Source organism: Wasmannia auropunctata, unplaced genomic scaffold (assembly GCF_000956235.1).
Source record: "Wasmannia auropunctata unplaced genomic scaffold, wasmannia.A_1.0 LD335163.1, whole genome shotgun sequence".
Lineage (NCBI taxonomy): Eukaryota > Metazoa > Arthropoda > Insecta > Hymenoptera > Formicidae > Wasmannia > Wasmannia auropunctata.
Window position 1 is genome coordinate 158,434 of NW_012027727.1, and position 20,996 is coordinate 179,429.

A 20,996-nucleotide genomic window follows, 5' to 3' on the forward strand; every position below is an offset into this window, starting at 1 on the left:
CGTGTGCTCTACAAATACATGGTTTACAAGTCTAAATTGTCTACGCAATAAAAAGACTATGTAAACATCACGTAGATTTCACGTAAATAATCCGCGGTGTAGACGTAATCTTGAAATCTACGGCACAACCCTGATTAAAACGCATTCGCAATTAATGATCCTTTATGCCGCTCCGTCGCGACGGTAGGTGGTAGCACTGTCTCTAGAATCCACCATCAGATCGGCCATCTCTGCAATTCGTGATCGACGATCGTACGCCGAGTGTCGTCATAAAGTTTGCCCGCGTACGCCGTACCGGTTACGCAGTTCGCGCGTGCAATAACGGAAATCGCACTCGTCGTCCTGTACGCGCGACTTTCCCGCGACTCGTGAGCTCGAGGTAACGTCGACTTGCGGAGGTATCATTTTGGGAGCTCGATCAAGGTACGTACGCGCGCCCGCGACGTGGTTAACGTCTCGCTGGAAAAAAATACGGCCTCGCCGTCGCGTCGCCGATGCGATCCGCCAGCGTCAAAGATTTCCTCTATTTTTTCTTTCCCGGCGATTTAAATGTCTCTCGGGGTTCGCTGGCTGCGAGGGTAAATAGGGAGAGGAGGTGAATACTCTATTTTCGCTTGCAACAATGCTATTCGTGACCGCGTACTGCATTTAGACATCGATGTGGTAAATAGTAGCTATTGAGTGCACTTTGTTGCACTTTCTGTACTTAACATGAAAAAGATAAATCCGGATGTTCAGGATAGAGAAGGAAAGACAAAGAAATAATAAATATTTTGAGAAAACGCCGAAGGGCAAAGAGATGTATATAGGTATAACAAACGTGTTTTTTGATACTCGTATAGGATTTCTTTGCCTTCGAGAAAAATGATGATAAATATTGTCTTTTCGATAGTGAAGCGAGCCATTGGGTAGGATTTTTTTTTAAGGTTACGTTAGAAGATCTGCTATATCGACATAGTAAGCGCGCGGAATTATAATGAAACAATAATCTAAATAGATTTATTATAATTACACGAGTTTCTTCGTAACGAATTTTTCGGAGCTATAATATTTTTCTTTGCTAAAAGAAAAAAATAACAGATTTCTTTTCAAATTTTTTTAAGTTAAAATATTTAAATTTATATTTTTATATTTATGTATATAATATCTACAATAATTTTAATTTCAAAATTATTAATATTTAACTTTTAATAAATTTATTTTAGCTTTCAATGAACGTAATTCAAAATTTTGAATAAATCTAAAAGTAACTGTGTAAAACATTTTTTGATATAATGAAATTACGATTTTTTTTAAAGTTGTACTTAATTATTAGTATGAAAAGGTATAATTTATCAAAAAAACCTTAAAAATGGCGTAAGTGAATTTGAACGATTTTTAATGGTACATACAATTTCTTGCGGTATTTTTATTGCTTCAATATAACAAACAACAAAATTGCATAAAAAATACAATTGAGAATGCATCGTTAGAAAAATGCGGTGTCTCACAAAAGCACCGAGCGACAAAGATTCTTAACTTTTAATGGACGAAATACAGTTCTTTGCGATTCTTCCATGCAGGACACATACTGTGCATATAATTACATCGCCTAATCGCTAGAACAAGTTGTAGCAAAAACAAGCTCTTAGCTGAAAAAAATCTATGCTGTATATAGGTTGAGGTATTTAAAGCGTGATGCAGATTAATTTCTCAGATGGATTTCTCAAATATTGAAATTATGTAGATAAAATGTATGAAGTTACAATTGTATAATTCTCAAGAAAGGCATTCAGTTATACCATTTTCTTTGGTAAGAGAAATTAATATGTCGCACTTTATGTACCTCATTCCTATACACCACTAACATTCTTATTTCACGCTTTACAAACGTGCTTATTGTTCTAATCGTAAGGCGTTTGGATTACATTTATAGGCAACTATATATCAGAGAATTGTTATACTCTGATACAACTTTTTCGTTGTTCTTCTTGTATGAAAAAGGAGTTGACTGCGCAGAATGGCAATCAGAAATTGATATTAAATGCAGAGGCTGTAAAAGAGCGAATTTAATTATGACAAAATATTACTAAAATTAAAATTTTTAGAAGTCTGAAAAAAAATCGATATGCGAATATTTACGAATTTAATATTTATATAAATATAAATTGATAAAAACCGAATCTGGTTTCAAAACCTATAATTCTAGTCTATTACACTTATGATAATCTGCTATATTGCTTTGTAGCACGTTTGAGTCATAAATTCCTGAGTCATTTACTGTATACCGGCAAGAATGTCAGCCGAGAGAAAATCAATAAAAACATTACATTTTGTTTTTTTGTATCACGAGTATATATTTATATAGCAGATTTGTTTTTTTTTATATTTTTTTAGCGAACTTGTTTCGTTACTTGTATTAAATAAATCGAATGCGGAAGAATGTAAATTGTCACATACATTCAGCAATTCTACAAAGCGTCGATCAATCAAGCACACTTTAATCGAAAGCTTTTTATCTTCTTGAACTCACGTTCTTTGTTTTGATTGAAATAACGTGGTATTTATGCAAACGTTAAATTATATAAAATAGGCACCTGTAAATGGTCGCCTTCGAGATGATCATTTCTGAAATTTCTCAACTTTCTCAATAATATTATAGCCATCTCAGTTTGCGATCCTTTTCAAGGTTTCGGAAGATTTCGATTCCTATGGATATGAATATCTAAATCTCGGAAAAATTCGTACTGTTGAAATCTATATTTTGGCAGGAGGTAAACATTCGAGATTTATTTAGTTGATGCAAAGAATTTGTCATATTTGCCAAGCAAAGACGAAACCGTGGTTTTGAAAAAATATCCGGAAAAATACATCTGTCTGGTAGAGGATTACAATACAACTCGACTGTGAAACAAATCTCTTGCGCCAACTTGACATATCGATCAGGAAAGATGTTACCCGAAAGGAACGCAGAACATCGTCGAAATGTCGTGAGGACTCTCAGAAACGACCTTAGACCTCGAAGGCGTCCCACTGCTACGCTATCATGGCAGCGATCGGGCTGAAGCGCATGATTTTACTGAGGAGGATCCAGGCTACCGACGCGAGGGCACAGAGGGTGACTCCACCCCATCCCAGATCCATGCTCCACGCGGTGGTGACTCTCCTGGCCTTGAGAATGCTGCGGAGAACAGGCATGCCGATCACGCCGTCGTCAGGTCCGTGTGCTATTGGTTTGGTCCCGCGGTCCTGGGCCCTCTTGAAGTGGATGATCGTGAGCGTGAACAGCGCGAATGTTGCTGGAATGAGATCCAGTGATTCCCAGCTTAATCGCCATTGCTTAATATTGTACTTTAATGGCTAACGTTGTATAAATGACAATTAAGTTTATGGATCTATTTTTTTCTTTTATTCTAACAATATTTCTTATATTTGAAATCTTGATAGATGTAGAATGTAGATCATAGTTTATCAAGTGATCGTGGTATTTAATTTTACCTGCAAGGAGGTACATCACTCCTGTCACGAGCACGGCCGATATTTGATGCCTGCACAGTCCGAAAAATCCTATAAGTGCAGCGCATCCTAAAATGATTAGGCACACCAAGGAGCACGAGATACTCAGATTTTGCATTCCTGCAACAAAATATTAGATTGATCAACTAACGAGATTTATGATAAATATTCATAGGAAATATAGCGATTTCTTCGAATAATGGCCGAAGAATGAAAACAATTCGTTATAGAAAGTGTTGTCCTTCGATTAAATTTATGTTTATTTACTTACGATTTTGCCAACCTCCGCGTGTCTCGTGTGTCTTTTCGCTCGGTGTCAAGTAATTGACGCATCTCTTTTGCGGGAAACCCACGTGACTTAACAGCTGTATCTCTTCCTCTAGAAGAACAAGCACGATTTTCGGTCATTTAATTTTTGTTCTGATTTTTTTTTCATATAAATAGATAAAATTATATAAAAAAATAGATACTAGAAATTATTTAGAATAAGGAAACAATTCTCTTTAAATGCCATTAAGAGGAAATTTATTAAAACTTTTCGTTCTTCCGGATTCCGGTTTTAAATAATATCTTTTTAATTGAGAGAATAAAAAATTTGCGTGTAGTTTTTCGAGAAATTGCCGAACAACAAGGGTCGTTATCGTACTTTTGGTGCATCCTTTGATTTAATAGATTTAACTGTAGGAAATTTTAACACCTTGACCATGATATGAATGTCACGCGTGAAGGTGGTGCGAGCAGTACTAGGCACCGCTTAGCGTGTTCAGACTCTATGAATTCCGGCAAAAATAACTAAATGAGACAATTACGACCCCGAATTCTTCAAGTACTCTTCAAGGTTGCACCCGTTCGATTAAACGAAAAGGAGATACAGCGATCACGTACATCGTAAATACTTTAACGTTTCATTATATGGGCACTTCTCCTATCAATCGTATATTTTTACATGTTGACTGTTTTATTATAAAGGCTTTTTAATCTATTTGAAGTGAATGCAGTGTGCACACGTAGAACTTTAACTTTAAAAGATTAATTAAAGAAGAAGCGATAGAAAAACGATGCTTATCGTATTTCGTGGAAACACAATATGTATCTTATGCTGGAATTTTGTCAGATATTACCTTGTCTATATATTGCACATACACGTGACTATATTTAGATGCCACCTTGACTCTGGCCGGAGATATCGAACCGTTGAATCGCACAATTTAAGCATAGAGTATCCTTACGATCGCGTGACCGTGATCCCTGCTTTTACCGTGGATTTGAGCAACACCGTCACATTAGAGCCAAACCTCGTTTGCGTATGCCGATTCATGAGACCGATAATGTTTCTATTGGCACGAGCGAGAAAAACACGAAACGTTGATTGTATCCATATCTTAATAAGATCTGGATATGTTAGAGAGAACGGCACAATCTAATGTCGCGTACATTCACGAACGACTGCGAATAATTTTTATCTGTCATCGTAAAGAATTAATTTCTTTCGATTTGCGTTTCTCCTCATCAATCATCTACTCGATGAATTTACGTTATTATTATTGATGTCTCCGATAATATAACAGCATTTATTAGGCGATCACCGCGATTGAAATTAAAAACATTTATAATAATAATTTAAGTGTAATTAATAAGTCATGGAATATGACTGAAAACATTGGGAATATATCGCATTTACAAGCTTGGATAATGTATCATATTTGAGTCTTGAAGCGTGTACAAAAGACATATATGCGGTCCTGAGAGAGTGAGATATATGTACATTTAAGTTTAATGTTACAAAAATCACGATGATTTATACCTGACAATGAAACACACATAATCCAAATGCCGCCGTGCATGGGAACCAGGAAGGACGAACTTTTGGCGACGCGATGCTTATTTCGGTGATTAACGGAAGACTCGAGTCTCGCTATCTGACCGTTCAGGTACCAGGTGAGGTTGACATTCGCGTGGTTCAGATCTTCCTTGTCCCAGTCGATCTCTTCCCAGTGGTCCGACATTATCGCGCCGCACAGGAGCCCCGTTGCTGAGAAAACGACAAAGAAAGTTGTTATCGCGTTGTCTCCGCAGTTATTGAATTGTCCTTTTTTTTTTTATTTATTAAGTCTCGATTTGTCAGCAAAAAGTTTTCTCTCTGAAAAGAAAGAAGGCGGGAGGATTGGAAAATTTCTTCGGAACTTCAGTGTCGAAGCGCAACAGTTCGGAATTGTATAATTTTGTTTTCAACTTTCTGGCGAGATCTTCCGCACCAGTTTTCTCAAAATATACATCAATAGAAAGAGAGAAAGAGAGATTGCATTGATCTTTTACACTTCTCACGGTTCGAGAAGTCGGTCAGTCTCTTCCGGGACGCGGCGCCGGTCTCCTCGTCTCTCTTTACCTGCGACGGTCAGCACGAGGGTGACGAAGAGGAAGACGAGGCGCGAAGCGGGGCCCCGGGGCACGCGGCTCGGCTCCATCTGCTCACGAACGGCGGCGCCCAGGGCGACGCCTGCAACGCGACGCTCGCGTCCCCCGACTCGTTACTGGCCGACGTACCGCCCTTGGAACCTGCTCTTTCTCGCTTTCTCTCCCCGGCATCCTCGGCGATGCGGACGCCCTCCACCCTTCCACGTTGAAGCGCCACGACGAATCGACCCACGCGGACAGCCACCCGGTTCCTCTCCTCCCCACCCGCGCGGATGCTGTGGATGTCCACCTTATCACACCCACACACACACCCCTTCCTACATCTTCCGAAACAATTCGATGTACTCGCGAATTGAAAGCTCGCTAAACATTGGAGATTAAGATTTCGTTATAAGTCGTCAAAGATCAAAGGTCGTTTGGCAGAAATTAGATTCGTAGCTAAAATTAATTTTAATTTCAGCTCACTACAATTAATGTTACCTCTTTTGAACGAAATAAAATTCTTGTTTCCATCTGTATGTATACACTTCTTTTGCTAATATTTTCTTAACTTATCTATATATAGTCCAGAAATATTTAGTCTGACGTGGGTCTAATGCCGCACGTACATCCATCATCTCCTTGAGAAGTCAGCGTTATATCAAGAGGTACAGAAACTCGTTAAACTTAGTTCCCGCCTCGTGCCTCTGTGAAAAGGTCATGTAGAAAGAAATATGACATAATAGGGATTTTCGGCTTATTTATGTTTAAAGCGACGTTCTCTATCGTCATTGATTGATCTTACCCTTCGATACAGCCTGCGTACTTCGTTGAGAGATTTCTCGCTTGTTACTAAAATATATATGATATTATCTGATATATATGATATTATATGTTCTCTCTTTGTTCTTTAGATGGCCGATGTGTCGGAGGAAGTGCCGATCAAGGACGCCGCGACGGCAATCTCTCAGGGTAAACGCCACCTCCTGGTGCGCGATTACCACATGGCAGTAGCCGTCTTAGCTCGCGCGTGCGAGCTTCTTGCTCAGGAGCATGGAGAGACCGGCGACGAGATGGGTGAGCTCTACCTACTTTACGGACGAGCCCTTCTGGGCCTGGCACGCGAGGAGGCGGGGGTGCTGGGTGGTGGTGTGCCCGGATCTGAAGAAGTCAGTCAGGACGAACAGGGTGAAGAGGAGGAGGAAGAAACCGAGGAGGGAGCCGTAACGGAAGGTAATCATATCGTGGAAGGTGGCCCTTGCACATCAAACAGCAAAGAGGATGACAAGCAAGAGACAACGGAGAAAGAGACTGAAGAATCGAAGGATGAAAAGGAGGCTGAAAAGGTTGAAAAGGACGAAAAGACGGAAGAATCCGATAAAACGGTCGACAGCAAGGTCGAGGAAAAGAACAAGCAGAGAGAAGAAATTCCTGGCTGTAGTCGAGATCTTGATTTGCACAATGGCGAGGCTTCTGGTAGTGGCTTGAACAGAAAACATGACGAAGATGAGGATGGAGATGAAGAAGAGGACGTTGAGAAGGATGAGGATGAAATCAACAATCTGCAGGTGATCTACCTAGACTAATCACGATGTTAGAAGATCTATCATCGTATTATTATGTTGTATCGAATATTGGCTTGTTGAATTTGAGTTATTTAAGTTCAATTGTTAATTTAATGTAATCCATTGATAATTAATTGAATTATGAATGAATCTAATTGTAAGTTCAATTGTCAATTTAATGTAATCCATTGAATTGAAGTGAATGAATCTAATGTCTAACTTCTTTCCGTTTCTAGATCGCTTGGGAAGTCTTAGAACTGGCGAAGCTGGTGCTAGTAAAACGCGGACCTCCGGGCTGGAAATTTTTGGCTGAGGCTTACCGTCTACTTGGCGAGGTCGCAATGGAGGGTAGCAACCACGAGAGCGCGCTGATCGATTTCAAGGCCTGTTTGAATCTGCAGGAGAAGATGACTCCGCGCGACCATCGTGCGATCGCCGAGATCCACTATCAGCTCGGCTTGGCGCACGCGATGGCGAACAACTTTGACATCAGCATCGAACAATTCAACCAGGCGTCTGCGCTCCTGGAAGCGAAGATCGTGCATCTGAAGACTTTGCAGGATGCCCCACCTCAATCCGACGATCCCTTCTACACCGTCGAGGGGGAAATCAAGGAGTTGCAGGAACTTCTTCCAGAGATCCAGGAAAAAATCGCGGACATCAACGATATGAAGAAAGAAGCCAATGTGCTCAAAGAGATTAAGGAGGAGAGATTGAACGGGTGCTCTAGTGAAGGTGAAGCGAATGAGGCTTCTGCAAGTGGTAGTAGTAGTAGTACGTCCAAACCTGCCAGCGATATATCGCATTTGGTTAGAAAAAAGCGCAAAGCGGAGGACGAAGAGGAGGCCGCTTCTCTCTGCAAGAAACCGTTACAGGAAAAGGACGTGGCGTGAAAAGTGCGAGTATCTGTTTTTCATGATCAGACTAATCTGAAGTCTGATAAAACTAAGAAATGTTGATATTTTTCTCGATAATATAAAAGAAGTATTTGCTGATGTATAAAAACTCAGTGTTTTCTACAAAAATGACTGCAAGTCAGTGAATTCTTTTCCAGTGTAGATATTGATTGAAATAATTTTTAGAGCGCCAGCAAATAATATATGTTCGAAATCCATCACTTAAAATCGCCTTATGATATCATGAACACAAACAGAATCATTTTATAATTGCGTGTATTTTTAGAAATCATACAAAAATATTTGATATTTTTTTTGATAATAGAAAATGTTTACTGCTGCTTAAGCAACGTTTTCTGATGATCATTGATCAAGCATTCCCAGTATAAATAATCGTCAGAATTTGTCAGAAGTTATAATATTCATATTGTTTAGTTTATCCTTAAAAAATTCTTTTATGATATCGTAAGTTGAATGGAATCGTTTCGTGACTGAAGTAACAATTCACATCAATATTAAAGAGAAATGAATTTAACAATAATAATAGAATTTGAAAAATTAAATGCAGTATAATTTTTATCTTATATTAAATGTAGACACATCTGTCTTGTACATTCATATTAGACAAATTCTTGTATTGAAATATATGTTAAATCTCTATAACTTGTCTAATATTAGAGCTTGACACTCTTATGAACTGAAATTTTTTTGTTTTTAGTAAAACTCGACACAATTGAAAAATATTCAACGTATATTTGATTATAATAATTCCCTGATTTTCGCGAGAAAGAAGATTGTTGTTGAAGCGATTCTTTTCATTTTTACATGCCCTTTGAACGTCATTTCAATCTCTGACTTATACCCCAGCAAATACGTTCGTATGTTAAAGAGAACTTTTATATTCCGTTTTATTCAATGATAATCGGTTTGCCGCGATCGAAGTTGAGTTTTTGAGAACGGTGTGTGCGTGCGAACATATCCTTTGATTTTTTTAAGTCTTTAAGACATCGGAGAGGCTATTGTGGAACTATTCGGGGGGAAGGTTTCTGATTAGAATATAGTTAAAACGATTAGGAAATCTTTCACAAACGAGAAGTCGACTTCGAGTAAGTAGCTTTACATCAGATTTCTTCGCGCAACCGAAAAAGATACCATTTACCTTTGTCATATAATGTAGGATTTCGAAAAAGGATGTCCATGTAGCTCAAAGAGACGAACGGAATGTCGCGCGTTTTTCCAACAACCTGACATAGTTTCATAATAGATCCCAGGATAGGCTACATTGTATTTATTTTAGTTTAGCTGAATAGCGGCAGACACACCCACAGTACTGTTTTGAACTGTAGATATAAGGAATTCGATTAGAAATAAGTGATTGTTTGTGTACGAATATCACAGTAAATAAATGTTGAAGCAATGCCTTTTTTTATCCGCTCGTACATTTTTTTTTTAATCCATTTTGTCTTGACTCGACAATATCATGTATAAATTTTTGAAGCGATGCCGCGTGAGAACCACAGATTTCGATATATTGAAAACGTGAATTATGTTGACAGTGTTAACACGACTATTTTATCGACATTTGATAACGTTTACCATCCATGCATTTGGCTTACAGTTTCTTCTGTCGAAGAAGCACATGTTGGCGCATAATCACAAACTTCGTTGAAATACGCCAAATAGGTTATCTCGTCCCCGGAGAGAAACATAATTTTTCATTCTATTACAGATAGATATTTGGATAATTAAAGTAAAAAAAAAAACCGTGTAAATACAGCACCGATTGCATATACAAACGTATGTATAATAATAATAGCATCATATAAAATATATATATACAAATGTCAAATGTACATGTTAAAATAGATATTTTCTATAATATTTTTTAATATACATTTGTACTTATAACGTACACATACGTTTTAGCGTAACATATCCAAGTATGGATAACGATGAGCAAGAAGCGCAATGCGCAAAGAAGCCGAGACTCGAGGAGGCTCCCACGAGCGTGAGCGAGGGAAAGGCGCAGATATTGGTTACGGACGGAAAGGTGTTTTACAATCCGGTTCAAGAGTTCAATAGGGATCTCAGTATAGCTGTACTGTCGATATTCGCGAAGGAACGACTCGACGAGGAGCTGCGGCGGAAAAACGATTCGGAGAAAGACGATAAGATCAGCAGCACGCCGCGCGATACGGAAGGCCGGAGGACGGGAATCACTATATTGGAAGCTTTATCCGCGACCGGTTTGCGTAGCATAAGATACGCCAAGGAGGTCGAGGGTGTCCGGCAGATCGTTGCGAACGACATCTCCGAGAAGGCGGTGGACAGCATCAGGCGGAACGTTTTGCATAACGGAGTCGAGAATTTGGTGACACCTCATCACGAGGACGCGACGTTGCTGATGTACCAGCGCAGGCACAATCGCTTCGACGCGGTCGACCTGGATCCGTACGGCTGCCCGTCGAGGTATCTCGACGGCGCGGTGCAGTGCGTGTCCGACGGCGGCATCCTCTTGGTCACCGCCACCGACATGGCTGTTCTGGTCGGCAACGTTCCGGAGACCTGTTACTACAAGTACGGAGCGATACCCATCAAGTCGAAGTGTTGTCACGAGTTAGCGTTGAGGATATTGTTGCAGAGCATCGCGTCCTGCGCGGGACGTTACGCGCGTTACATAGTACCGTTGTTGTCTGTAAGCGTCGACTTTTACATAAGAGTATTTGTCAAGGTCTTCACGAGTCACGTTAAATGTAAGGAGACCTCCAGTAACATAGGAATGTTCTATCAATGTCGCGGCTGCGAGAGTATGAACGTTCAACCGTTAATGACGAAGTCCTCCAAAACGAAGGGCTACAAGGTACCGCCTGCACCCGCGGTAGAGCAACGGTGTGAGCAGTGTCAGTACCAGCAATTCATGGGAGGTCCGATATGGCTGGGTCCTCTGCACGATCAGGAGTTCGTGTCGCGATTGTTGTGCAGCTTGAGCGGCATGGAGCTGGGTACGTCGAAAAGGATGGAAGGTGTCCTGACCATGATACACGAGGAACTGGACGTTCCTCTGTATTACAATCTGGATCGCTTGATGTCCATAGTTAAGTGCTCCGTTCCGCCGATGCTGTTGTTCAGATCGGCGCTATTGAACGCCGGCCACAAGGTGTCGTACTCGCACGCGTGTAAGGTCTCCATCAAGACGGACGCGCCGAACGACATTATATGGGATATCGTGCGCGCCTGGGAGAAGGATCATCCGGTGAAACGGGAGAGGCTGGAGAAGTTCAGCCCGGCTATGCGGATACTTACCGCATTGTCCACGACGGATATCTCGTTTGCCACGCATCCCCTCGCCAATCCGATTTCCCGGCAGAAACATTTGTCCCGCTTCCAACTGAACCCCACCGTAAATTGGGGACCCGGCGTCCGTTCGAGAACTAGGATAGATCTTGAAAACGAGGCGGAAGAATCGAAACAAGAGAGAAATCAAAATAAAAATAGTAAGAAGAAATCCGACACGACGGAATAGCAGATGGTACAATCATGAACGCAAAAAATGTCTCGCGATTTGTATGTTTGATGTATTTTAATATCTTGAAGAAGTTCCTGGATTAACATTAAATATACATACATGAAAAATAGAAAAATTGCAACGAACGACTTTTATAGGATTAAAAGAAAGGATTTGAAAGAAATCAGATTCTTAATAGAATAAATCAGAGATATTGAGTATATAATACTAATGCGAGCCGACACGGATGTTAGGGTGTATAATAATTTTTATTACAATTTAATTCATTGGATTCCGGCTTCAAGTAAAAACTGTGTTTTAAGATTGACAAAAATTGTGTCGCACAGTTTGTGCGGGGCTGGATATTGTAATAATAAAAATTATTACACACCAACATCCGTGTTCGATCGCATTGGCATTACTTCAATATCTCTGTTTTATATTATTTATATATTGAAAATCAGGAAGAAATAATTTTTTTACAGAATCATGTTCTTGTATATTTGTATGAAACTGTATATTGTTATCTAAGACTTTAAGGAACTTTCATATTGTTGCAAATAATCCGTTTTATAATAAAATATTTTTTTTAGAATTCTGTCAATTTTTTTTGTATTTTCGCCGTTATTTTACATTTGTAACATGTAAACCTTAGCAAGAACGTCTGGAAACGAGAATATTACAAAAAGTTCTTTTATTCTTAATTATTATAATAATTACAAAGTTGTATAATAATTACGAATAAAAGACGTAGACTGTTGATTACTGGCATACCTGTTTAAGATTGCTAATACGTGATCTATCAGTTACGTAATTTGAACGATTATAACGTTACATAATCCGGATTGGTTGGGTATCACATTAGTATATACATGTGTACCAGTATATACATCAATCGTTGTTAGAAAGTTACGTTGAGATAAACAGTTTAGTTTGACAAGATATGGCAGCGCAGACTACAGTTCTGAACAACGGTGCAAAGATTCCCGTACTCGGGCTTGGTACCTGGCAGGCTGGCGTAAGTGACAGTAAAATCTTATGACAGATATATAATCTACTCACTCAAAGAAATTTGACTTATCTGTTCAGACTGGTCATTGCGATTGACAGTCATACCGTCTGATGTCGAAAGAGATATTTTGCAATGTCAGTGATAACGCAAAATTCGTGGTTACTAATAGAATCAACTAATAGAATTACAGGCAAATAATTTATTTGTTCAAGTAAAGTTTAGGCAATGCTTTTTTTCTAGCAGCTAGAGTGAATTATATTTTCTATGAATGATTCTATAAATTATCAATAAAATGTAAAAATCTAAGGCTCAATAAATCAACCAATTAAATCAAATAAAATAAAAGACTATAAACTTATGCCTTTGGATATTTAATGTTAAATTATAACAAAATTAAACAAATTGTAAAAAAATTATATATGAAACAGTTAAGTATAATAATAACATTTCGGCATCTATATCGGTTCATTCTCAATGCTAAACAATAAAATAATAAAAATTAATCGAAATAATACATAAATTATAATAAAACGCCTACAGCAAATAAATATAAAATTTGAATATGTATGAATTACTCTTACGGGCAAGAAAAAATCATCGCTAAAATGCAAATCGCTGTAACCACTGTGTAGGAAGACTTCAATAAATATGCGGGTAAATGCGCAATTTCAGTAATATAACATACGCAATGTTTTCCCGGATTTAAGACGTGAGACAATAAGCAAAATGGCATTTTTACATATAACATTTAGTCGGAGAGTGCTAAAACCGCAGGTGTGCGCATAATCCTCGTAACAAAATGTAGCAGTTATAACAATTCAAATTTATGTAGCAGTTCTGCGGTTAGCAGTCAAACTTCATATGCACGAAAAAAACGATTTTGCTGGATACGTATCTGAAAATAATTTTGTTGGAAGGCCAAACTGATTGTTAAAATATAAAAGCGTTTTACAGCGGTGCTCAACATTTTCGAGTTTCTACCAAAATTATTTTGAGAGGCCAAGAAAATTATTTTCAGATATATATCCAGCAAAATTTTTAGAGCTCTTAGCAAAATTGTTCTTTCTGTGTGTGAATTATGTTAATTGTCGTTAAAAGTTTTTAACGACAATTAATTATAATAATTCTTGCAATAAAATTTAACAGTTGTAATAATTTAAATTTATAAAAATGTTCTGCGTTTAGCAATAATCAAACTCGATGTATGAATTATGTCAATTGTCGTTAAAATTGCTATTCTTTAGTATTGAGAATGATCTGATAGAGGTCGAAACGTCGTTATTTAACTAATATTTGTTATAATTTAAAGCATTAAACATCCATTTAGACTGCAGATAGCTCTTTATCTTATTGGTTTAATCTATAAATTATATTTTCTTCATCAACAGCGCTAAAAAATATAATTTATGGAATTACATTCTTTTAGGTGTTAGTTTTTATAGCATGATAATTGTTATAAAAGTAAAAAACGTTGTGTAAAACAACACTTGCTTTAAACAATTGCGATGAACGAACTCTTGTAATTCAAAACTATTACTATAAAATTAAGAATGATTTTGATAACTTCATCTTTTAAGAATATTTTTATTAACTTAATTTTATTTTAGGACGATCCAAAGGTCGTCGAGCAAGCTGTGCACGATGCTATCGATGTTGGATATCGACACTTCGATTGCGCTTACATATATCAGAATGAAAAAGAAATCGGCAAAGTCCTACGTGAGAAGATCGCGAAAGGGATCGTGAAGAGGGAGGATCTCTTCATTACTACCAAAGTATGTACGTTTGCGTTGTCCCCTCGTGCGAATCCCAATATATATTAATAAAATCAATTGTATACAGCTGTGGAGCACATTTCATAAACGAGAGGACGTAGTGCCGGCTTGTCGAAAATCCGTGGAGAACTTTGGGCTCGGTTACGTGGATCTGTATCTGATACACTGGCCTATGTCTTTTGCAGTAAGTTTATTCAAGAATTCGATACTCCTCGATGACTTTAAGAAGTTGTTACATAAATTGTTAGATAAAAGTCGATGTTATTAACGTTTATACAAGACGTAAGGAAATAAATATCGCGCAATGCAAACGTTAATGCAAGTTTTGCATTACGGTGAAAATTAAAGTCGCGAAGCCATCGGCGTTCCTGATTATGCCGCGATTATTTCAGGAAAATGCTGACGGAATTATACCGGTAGACAAGAGCGGCAATCCGATGTTCGGACACGAGGATTTTCTTGACACGTGGCGCGGCATGGAGGAGTGCGTGAGATTGGGTTTAACGAGGAGTATTGGTCTCAGCAATTTCAACTCCGAACAGATCGACCGCGTGTTATCGATCGCCCAAATAAAACCGGTGATGAATCAGGTGGAATGTCATCCGTATCTGAATCAGAGGAAATTGAGAGAATTCTGTGCGAATCGTGACATAGCTATCACGGCTTACAGCCCATTCGGTTCGCCTAGTAGACCTTGGGCTAAGCCCAGCGATCCGAAAATTATCCTCGATGCACCAGAAATTGTAAATATCGGCGCCAAATACAGCAAAACTCCCGCGCAAGTTATTCTGAGATATTTGGTAAGACGTGCTATTATTAATTAATTTATCGGACTACCGAATGTTTCTTTAATGATCTTAATCCTTGGACAACTTCGTAGCGATTTTTTCTTGGCGAAAATATCAAGACATCAATAATTTTTGATTTATAAGCAATTGAAAAAGAAGAAACCAAACTTCGCGAATTTTGAACTGGGTTGGCAAAATGACTTCTCCAATTAATTTTAGATGAATATTTACTTTAAGAAAATCTTAATTAAAAGCGTAGTTAAAAAAGATGCAAAAAGTTGAAAAGTTGCAACTGCGATGATTCTTGATAAGGAAAAATTAATTGTAAATTGATCAAAGAAAATATGTCATTAACAGGATATCCGCGTTGATTTTAAGATACATTGTATAAATTAAATAATTTGGCAATTTCTTGAGAACAGGTTGACATTGGTACTATACCGATCCCAAAATCCGTTTCAAAGAAGCGTATGGAACAGAACATTAACATCTTTGACTTCAAGTTAACTCCGGAGGAAATTGCTACAATGGACAAGTTCGATTGCGGTGGACGTATAATACCTTTTGACGAGTACGTCTACGTTATTATTTCTTTTTTTTTTTTTAAGAATCTTAGCAAATTTTGAACAAATAAAAAATTCTTTATTTTTTTCAGATATAAAGCACATAAAGAATATCCTTTTCACTTGGAATTTTGACGGCGAATATCTGGCAGACGTCTCTCATATTTTTTGATGATGGAATCCAGTCGTGAAGTACATGATTGTACAATACTGGCAATATTATGATAATACACGTTTGTGGAATAAATCTTATATTACACAGAATTAAATTCTTTCAATCTTCTTTATTCTTAATCACTCCTATATGTTCTGTATTATGGAAAAAGAGATCTAGTTTATGAAATCTCATCTGAGACTTCAAAAACTGAATCCATCCTATTTTCCCACTACTTTTCAATTAGTTAGCTTATCTACGCATACGCTAAAAATGATTGATAATGATTGATGATGACTGGCAATATTACGGTCATCGTTATACACGAACAGCGATGACACGTATTTCCATTTTGCGTAAGCGAACGTACGAGTCATGGTTAAAGCAAAGTTAATAAGCAAGTTAATAATAATAAAAAATTTGATTCTAATGACTCGAGATTAGAGAAGTGCATTTTATCTGCATTTGACATTTATTTTTAAACAATACTGTTTATTTCACAAGTTAACATATGTTTCATAATGTACTGTAATAACTTCTTGTTATCATTAAACGCAAGATATGATATCTCATATATCACTGTAGCAAATCATAATATCGTAAAGTTTCTTTAGTATCACAGCATTAATCTAATCTAGAGTTAAATATTACAAGCCTTATAGCAAATTATTGACGATCTATAAAATGACAGATAATACCGCGCGTTATTGCCGTTTTGCAAGAATGACTCTCTTTTTTCATTTACAATCGATTAAAAATATAAGGAATGAAACTGTAGATTGAATTATGTAATACCCATTGAATAAATAGCATGTGAGTGTCGGATTAGCAAACAGTCACTGCGACGTACGTGGAGCGTGTGGAATCATAGTGCAGAGTGAACGTTAATATCGTGCTGGTAATTAAAATTTCTCATGTTAATTGTGTCACATATACGTGCGTACGGTAAGACGGGTTTTTCTGATTTCTAGACAATTCGAAATATATTTTCGTAATAATCCTTCCGATTTTAGAAAAGGTCGACGAATTTGTTGCCTAAATATGTTTTGTGAAGTCGTGGAAATTATATTTATACACGAATTCCGTAATTCTTTCTTTTATCAATAAGAAGCAGAGTATGACGACTTAAATCCAGACAGATTTTAATAGATAACAGCATCCTGTTTTTCAAATTGATATTATAATTAATTCGATATATTATATATTCATAAGTAATTATAATAATTTTCTTGTTGCTATGAATGGGGTTTTAAAATGTTTAATTACAAACAAAAACTACATTTAATAAATTTATTATTTAATTTAAGACATTAGTAAAATATACAAATATTATTTAATTGAAGAAATATACGTATGATGTTTCTTAGCTTTCAAACATCCATGGCCAGCTATAACGCTAGCCAACGCTAGCTTATAACGTACACATCTACGTATATCATTGATTTTCTCAAATATATGTAGTTATACATCTGTCTTTCTCTCTCTCTTTTGCTCACACATACACAGAGCTATTGCTATAGCCTATACGTGACACGGGCGATGTCGTGTCGACAGTGTTCCTACATTGTAGGTATGCGTTCAGTCGCTATTTACACGATTCGGCAACTCTAGTGATGAACGTTTCGAGATAGCAGAGTATCAGTTTATTTTTAGTACCTTTATTTCCAGATAATAATTCTCGCGCCGCGAATATTGATATCGTGAGTTGCATATAAACGAGTTAATCGAAGTGTGCTGTATTATCGTAATCGAGGAAACTCTGTTGCGGAAGCTGGTCATTTCCTCTAACGGCCTTGCATACAGTTCCTGCTGCTTGCATCACCTATCTATTTTATCGACGATATAACAATGACTAATATTCCGACAATCACATTTTCAAATGGACACAAAATGCCGATGCTGGGCCTTGGAACTTACAAGGTACATGTTCCATAATGAGCGATAGAAAGTGTGCGAGTTACATCATCATCATCATCATCATCATTATCATTGTAGCATGGACCGTGTTATATTTACGCGCGTTTTATTTGAATTTCAAACGTACCGCTACATCCACGTTAAAATGGAAATCGAGCAATCGATTTTATCGCATCCGCATTCCACAACGATCTGTATCATTAATCCTATCTATTTTATAACATAACGACAACTTTTTACTTAATATCTTCACTGGAAGTTCAATTTTTCTTCGCAAAACTTGCTTCACTCGTGCCATGTGCCATTCATATTTCCTTTTTTTCTGTCATTGAAAACAACAGTCTCAGATGGGGAATGTAAAAAAAGCTGTTAAGGACGCAATAGATCTTGGATATCGTCATATTGACACAGCTTTCTTTTATGACAACGAGAAAGAAATAGGGGAAGTCATTCGCGATATAATCAAAGATGGAAAAGTGACCAGGGAGGACCTATTTATTACCACAAAGGTGAGATCAACATATGATTAAATGTGGTATAAATATTTATTTAGAATTTTACCATTTACTTAACTCCAAATAATTTATTTATTCTAAGAGACACAATAAGTATAAAAATTTCAATTAAATATTCCGCTTTGTAAAAAAAAATTGTATGTTTTTTTGCAGTTGTGGAATAATTTTCACAAAGAAGAGCTCGTTGTTCCGGCCTGCAAACAGTCATTGGCCAATCTCGGTTTAGATTATGTGGATCTCTTCTTAATTCACTGGCCATTCGCCTTTAAGGTAAATATTGGTATCGAAAAAGAAATCTTAGAAAAAAATTTGATTTTTCTGACTGTACAAACACTTTAAGAAATTGCAAGACAGTAGATTGATTTCCAGATATAAGTATATATTATTAACTGCACTGCGTTACATAACATCAAAATAACGATAAAAATTTATTGTAAAGCTAGAGTTTACTGAGAAAAAAAATACTGTTAATCTATGTCAAGTGAAGTTACAATGTAACTATTTTTCTATTAACAATAAATTCTTATTCATGAAGAAATATGAATATCAGTTATGAGTAGTTATCAGTTATGAGTCATCCTACGTTTTAACTCGCAATATTTATGGGATATCTTGCAGGAGGGAGATAATTGTATGCCTTTAAATGCCGCTGGAAATCTTTCCGAATCGGATACCGATTATTTGGAAACGTGGAGAGGAATGGAAGAATGCGTTCGCCAAGGCTTAGTTCGTAGCATCGGAGTCAGTAACTTCAATTCCGAGCAAATTACCCGTTTACTTAAATCGGCTACAATCGCGCCAGTCAATAATCAGGTATACGGTACCACCTAAATCATTCTATAATTATTGCATTTTCCCTATCAGATTTTTTGCATTTTCCAATGGATTAATTTATATCTTTTTAATGGATCATTTTTCTACTTTATGTATATTTTTAAAATATTTTTTATAAAATTAAAAAGTTTTATATTAATATGATTTATATTGTGTTAATGCTGCAAGGCTTATTAATGTCAAGAAATAATCTATTGTAGATTGAAGTCAATATAAACGTAAACCAGCAAAAATTAATAGATTTTTGCAAGAAACATCACGTTACGGTAACTGCTTATTCTCCTTTGGGACAACCTGGAAATTCATCGGGCCTTGACAACAAATTAGATAATCCTTTAATATTGCAACTTGCAAAAAAATATAAAAAAACGCCGGCGCAAATAGCACTTCGATATGTGGTACGTAATAAAAAAAGATTGAGAGTCTTTTTTTTGTGTAATTAAGATAGACAATTATAATTTTTTTTTTTACAGTATCAAGAGGGTGCTACGCCGATACCTAAGTCTGTAACAAAAAGTCGAATTAAGGAAAACATGGAAATTTTTGATTTCGCCTTAACATCCGATGAGACAAACGCTATCCGTAAACTTGGCACTGGAAAGAGAGTAGCTAGCTTCGACGTGTAAGTATTAAAATATGCAAGATATATTTTATATTTTATCATGTACTCTTCCATGTATTTTAGAACCTTTGAGATTTAAAAATTTCATTAAATAACACCTTTGTTCGTTGGACAATGTGCGTTAAATTTTAATTTTAATTGATCTCTAATTTGTGTCGGAGTTCAGAACAAAATTCTACGTACAATTTTATTATATCGTGTAATGTGAACTATTTGGAAAAAAAAATATTTGAAAAGAATCGAAAAATACATATTCTAACATACAATATATATTAAAATATGCACATATACATTACAATATATTTGACACAAATTATAGATTATTTAAAGTGGATTTTGTCAAACAATAGTTATTAAAAATTCGAATTATATGTGATACATTGTATAAATTGTTTACACGTTTATATTCTTTTCCCAAACAATTTTTTCTTGTTTCTATGTTGCAGTGCGAAGAATTTCAAATACTATCCCTTCAACATTCCGTTTTAAATCAATATTAAAGATAAAGAGAGGAAGAGAGATAAGATAAATTATATACATATAAAAAGAAAAAGTTTATTTTAACATATTTTGAAGTTGTGTGAGGAAACATATAAAAAGAAGAAACTTATTTTGTTATCTAAAGTTGTATATACTTTACCTGAAATATAGTTCAAAAGATTTTCAAATGCTATAATAGTTATTTCTTCCTTTTTGACCCGTAGATACAAATAAAACAAGGATTGAGAAATATATTAATTAAAAACTGTACGACTTACAATTAGTACGACGTTTCTCGAAAATCGTGATCAGGTAACATCACGAATTAATTGAATCTACAAGACAGCAGGAAACAAGTCATAACATGGTAAATAATCGTATTAATATCCCCTTTAAAAGCCCACGTTCCCACGACGGTGTTTGAAGTTCGCTCGACCCTTGGTCTAGACAATTACAGCTATTGGACGCTGCGAAAAATTTC

General features: G+C 36.6%; 5 protein-coding genes across 6 annotated transcripts; 4 read left to right on the plus strand and 1 right to left on the minus strand.

The window, feature by feature from the left end:
* Positions 1–240: 240 nt before the first annotated feature.
* Positions 241–9,779, plus strand: LOC105457683 (protein HGV2). Its single transcript, XM_011702501.1, has 3 exons — positions 241–423; positions 6,804–7,457; positions 7,691–9,779. The coding sequence occupies exons 2-3, from the start codon at positions 6,804–6,806 to the stop codon at positions 8,345–8,347; spliced, it is 1,311 nt and encodes a 436-aa protein (XP_011700803.1). The 5' UTR covers positions 241–423; the 3' UTR covers positions 8,348–9,779.
* LOC105457682 lies at positions 1,356–5,960 on the minus strand. Of its 2 annotated transcripts, XM_011702499.1 has the most exons (5): positions 5,882–5,960; positions 5,300–5,527; positions 3,767–3,874; positions 3,478–3,615; positions 1,356–3,278 (listed from the first exon to the last, which is right to left on the minus strand). In XM_011702499.1, exons 1-5 carry the CDS (start codon positions 5,958–5,960, stop codon positions 3,016–3,018), a joined length of 816 nt encoding a protein of 271 aa, XP_011700801.1. In that variant the 3' UTR covers positions 1,356–3,015. The 2 variants fall into 2 exon arrangements, with proteins under 2 accessions (XP_011700801.1, XP_011700802.1); XM_011702500.1 differs by lacking the exons at positions 5,300–5,527; positions 5,882–5,960 and adding an exon at positions 4,617–4,741.
* A 68-nt stretch (positions 9,780–9,847) lies between the features above and the next one.
* LOC105457684 (probable tRNA (guanine(26)-N(2))-dimethyltransferase) lies at positions 9,848–12,450 on the plus strand. The gene is made up of 2 exons (XM_011702503.1): positions 9,848–10,147; positions 10,277–12,450. The coding sequence occupies exon 2, from the start codon at positions 10,293–10,295 to the stop codon at positions 11,871–11,873; it is 1,581 nt and encodes a 526-aa protein (XP_011700805.1). The 5' UTR covers positions 9,848–10,147; positions 10,277–10,292; the 3' UTR covers positions 11,874–12,450.
* A 253-nt stretch (positions 12,451–12,703) lies between these two features.
* LOC105457685 (aldose reductase-like) lies at positions 12,704–16,262 on the plus strand. Its single transcript, XM_011702504.1, has 6 exons — positions 12,704–12,873; positions 14,475–14,642; positions 14,710–14,826; positions 15,035–15,442; positions 15,853–16,001; positions 16,086–16,262. Exons 1-6 carry the CDS (start codon positions 12,799–12,801, stop codon positions 16,126–16,128), a joined length of 960 nt encoding a protein of 319 aa, XP_011700806.1. The 5' UTR covers positions 12,704–12,798; the 3' UTR covers positions 16,129–16,262.
* Positions 16,263–16,825: 563 nt separating this feature from the next.
* Positions 16,826–20,708, plus strand: LOC105457686 (1,5-anhydro-D-fructose reductase-like). Its single transcript, XM_011702505.1, has 8 exons — positions 16,826–17,045; positions 17,816–18,067; positions 18,406–18,573; positions 18,733–18,849; positions 19,198–19,392; positions 19,614–19,811; positions 19,887–20,035; positions 20,482–20,708. The coding sequence occupies exons 2-8, from the start codon at positions 17,996–17,998 to the stop codon at positions 20,522–20,524; spliced, it is 942 nt and encodes a 313-aa protein (XP_011700807.1). The 5' UTR covers positions 16,826–17,045; positions 17,816–17,995; the 3' UTR covers positions 20,525–20,708.
* The last annotated feature ends 288 nt before the right edge of the window (positions 20,709–20,996 follow it).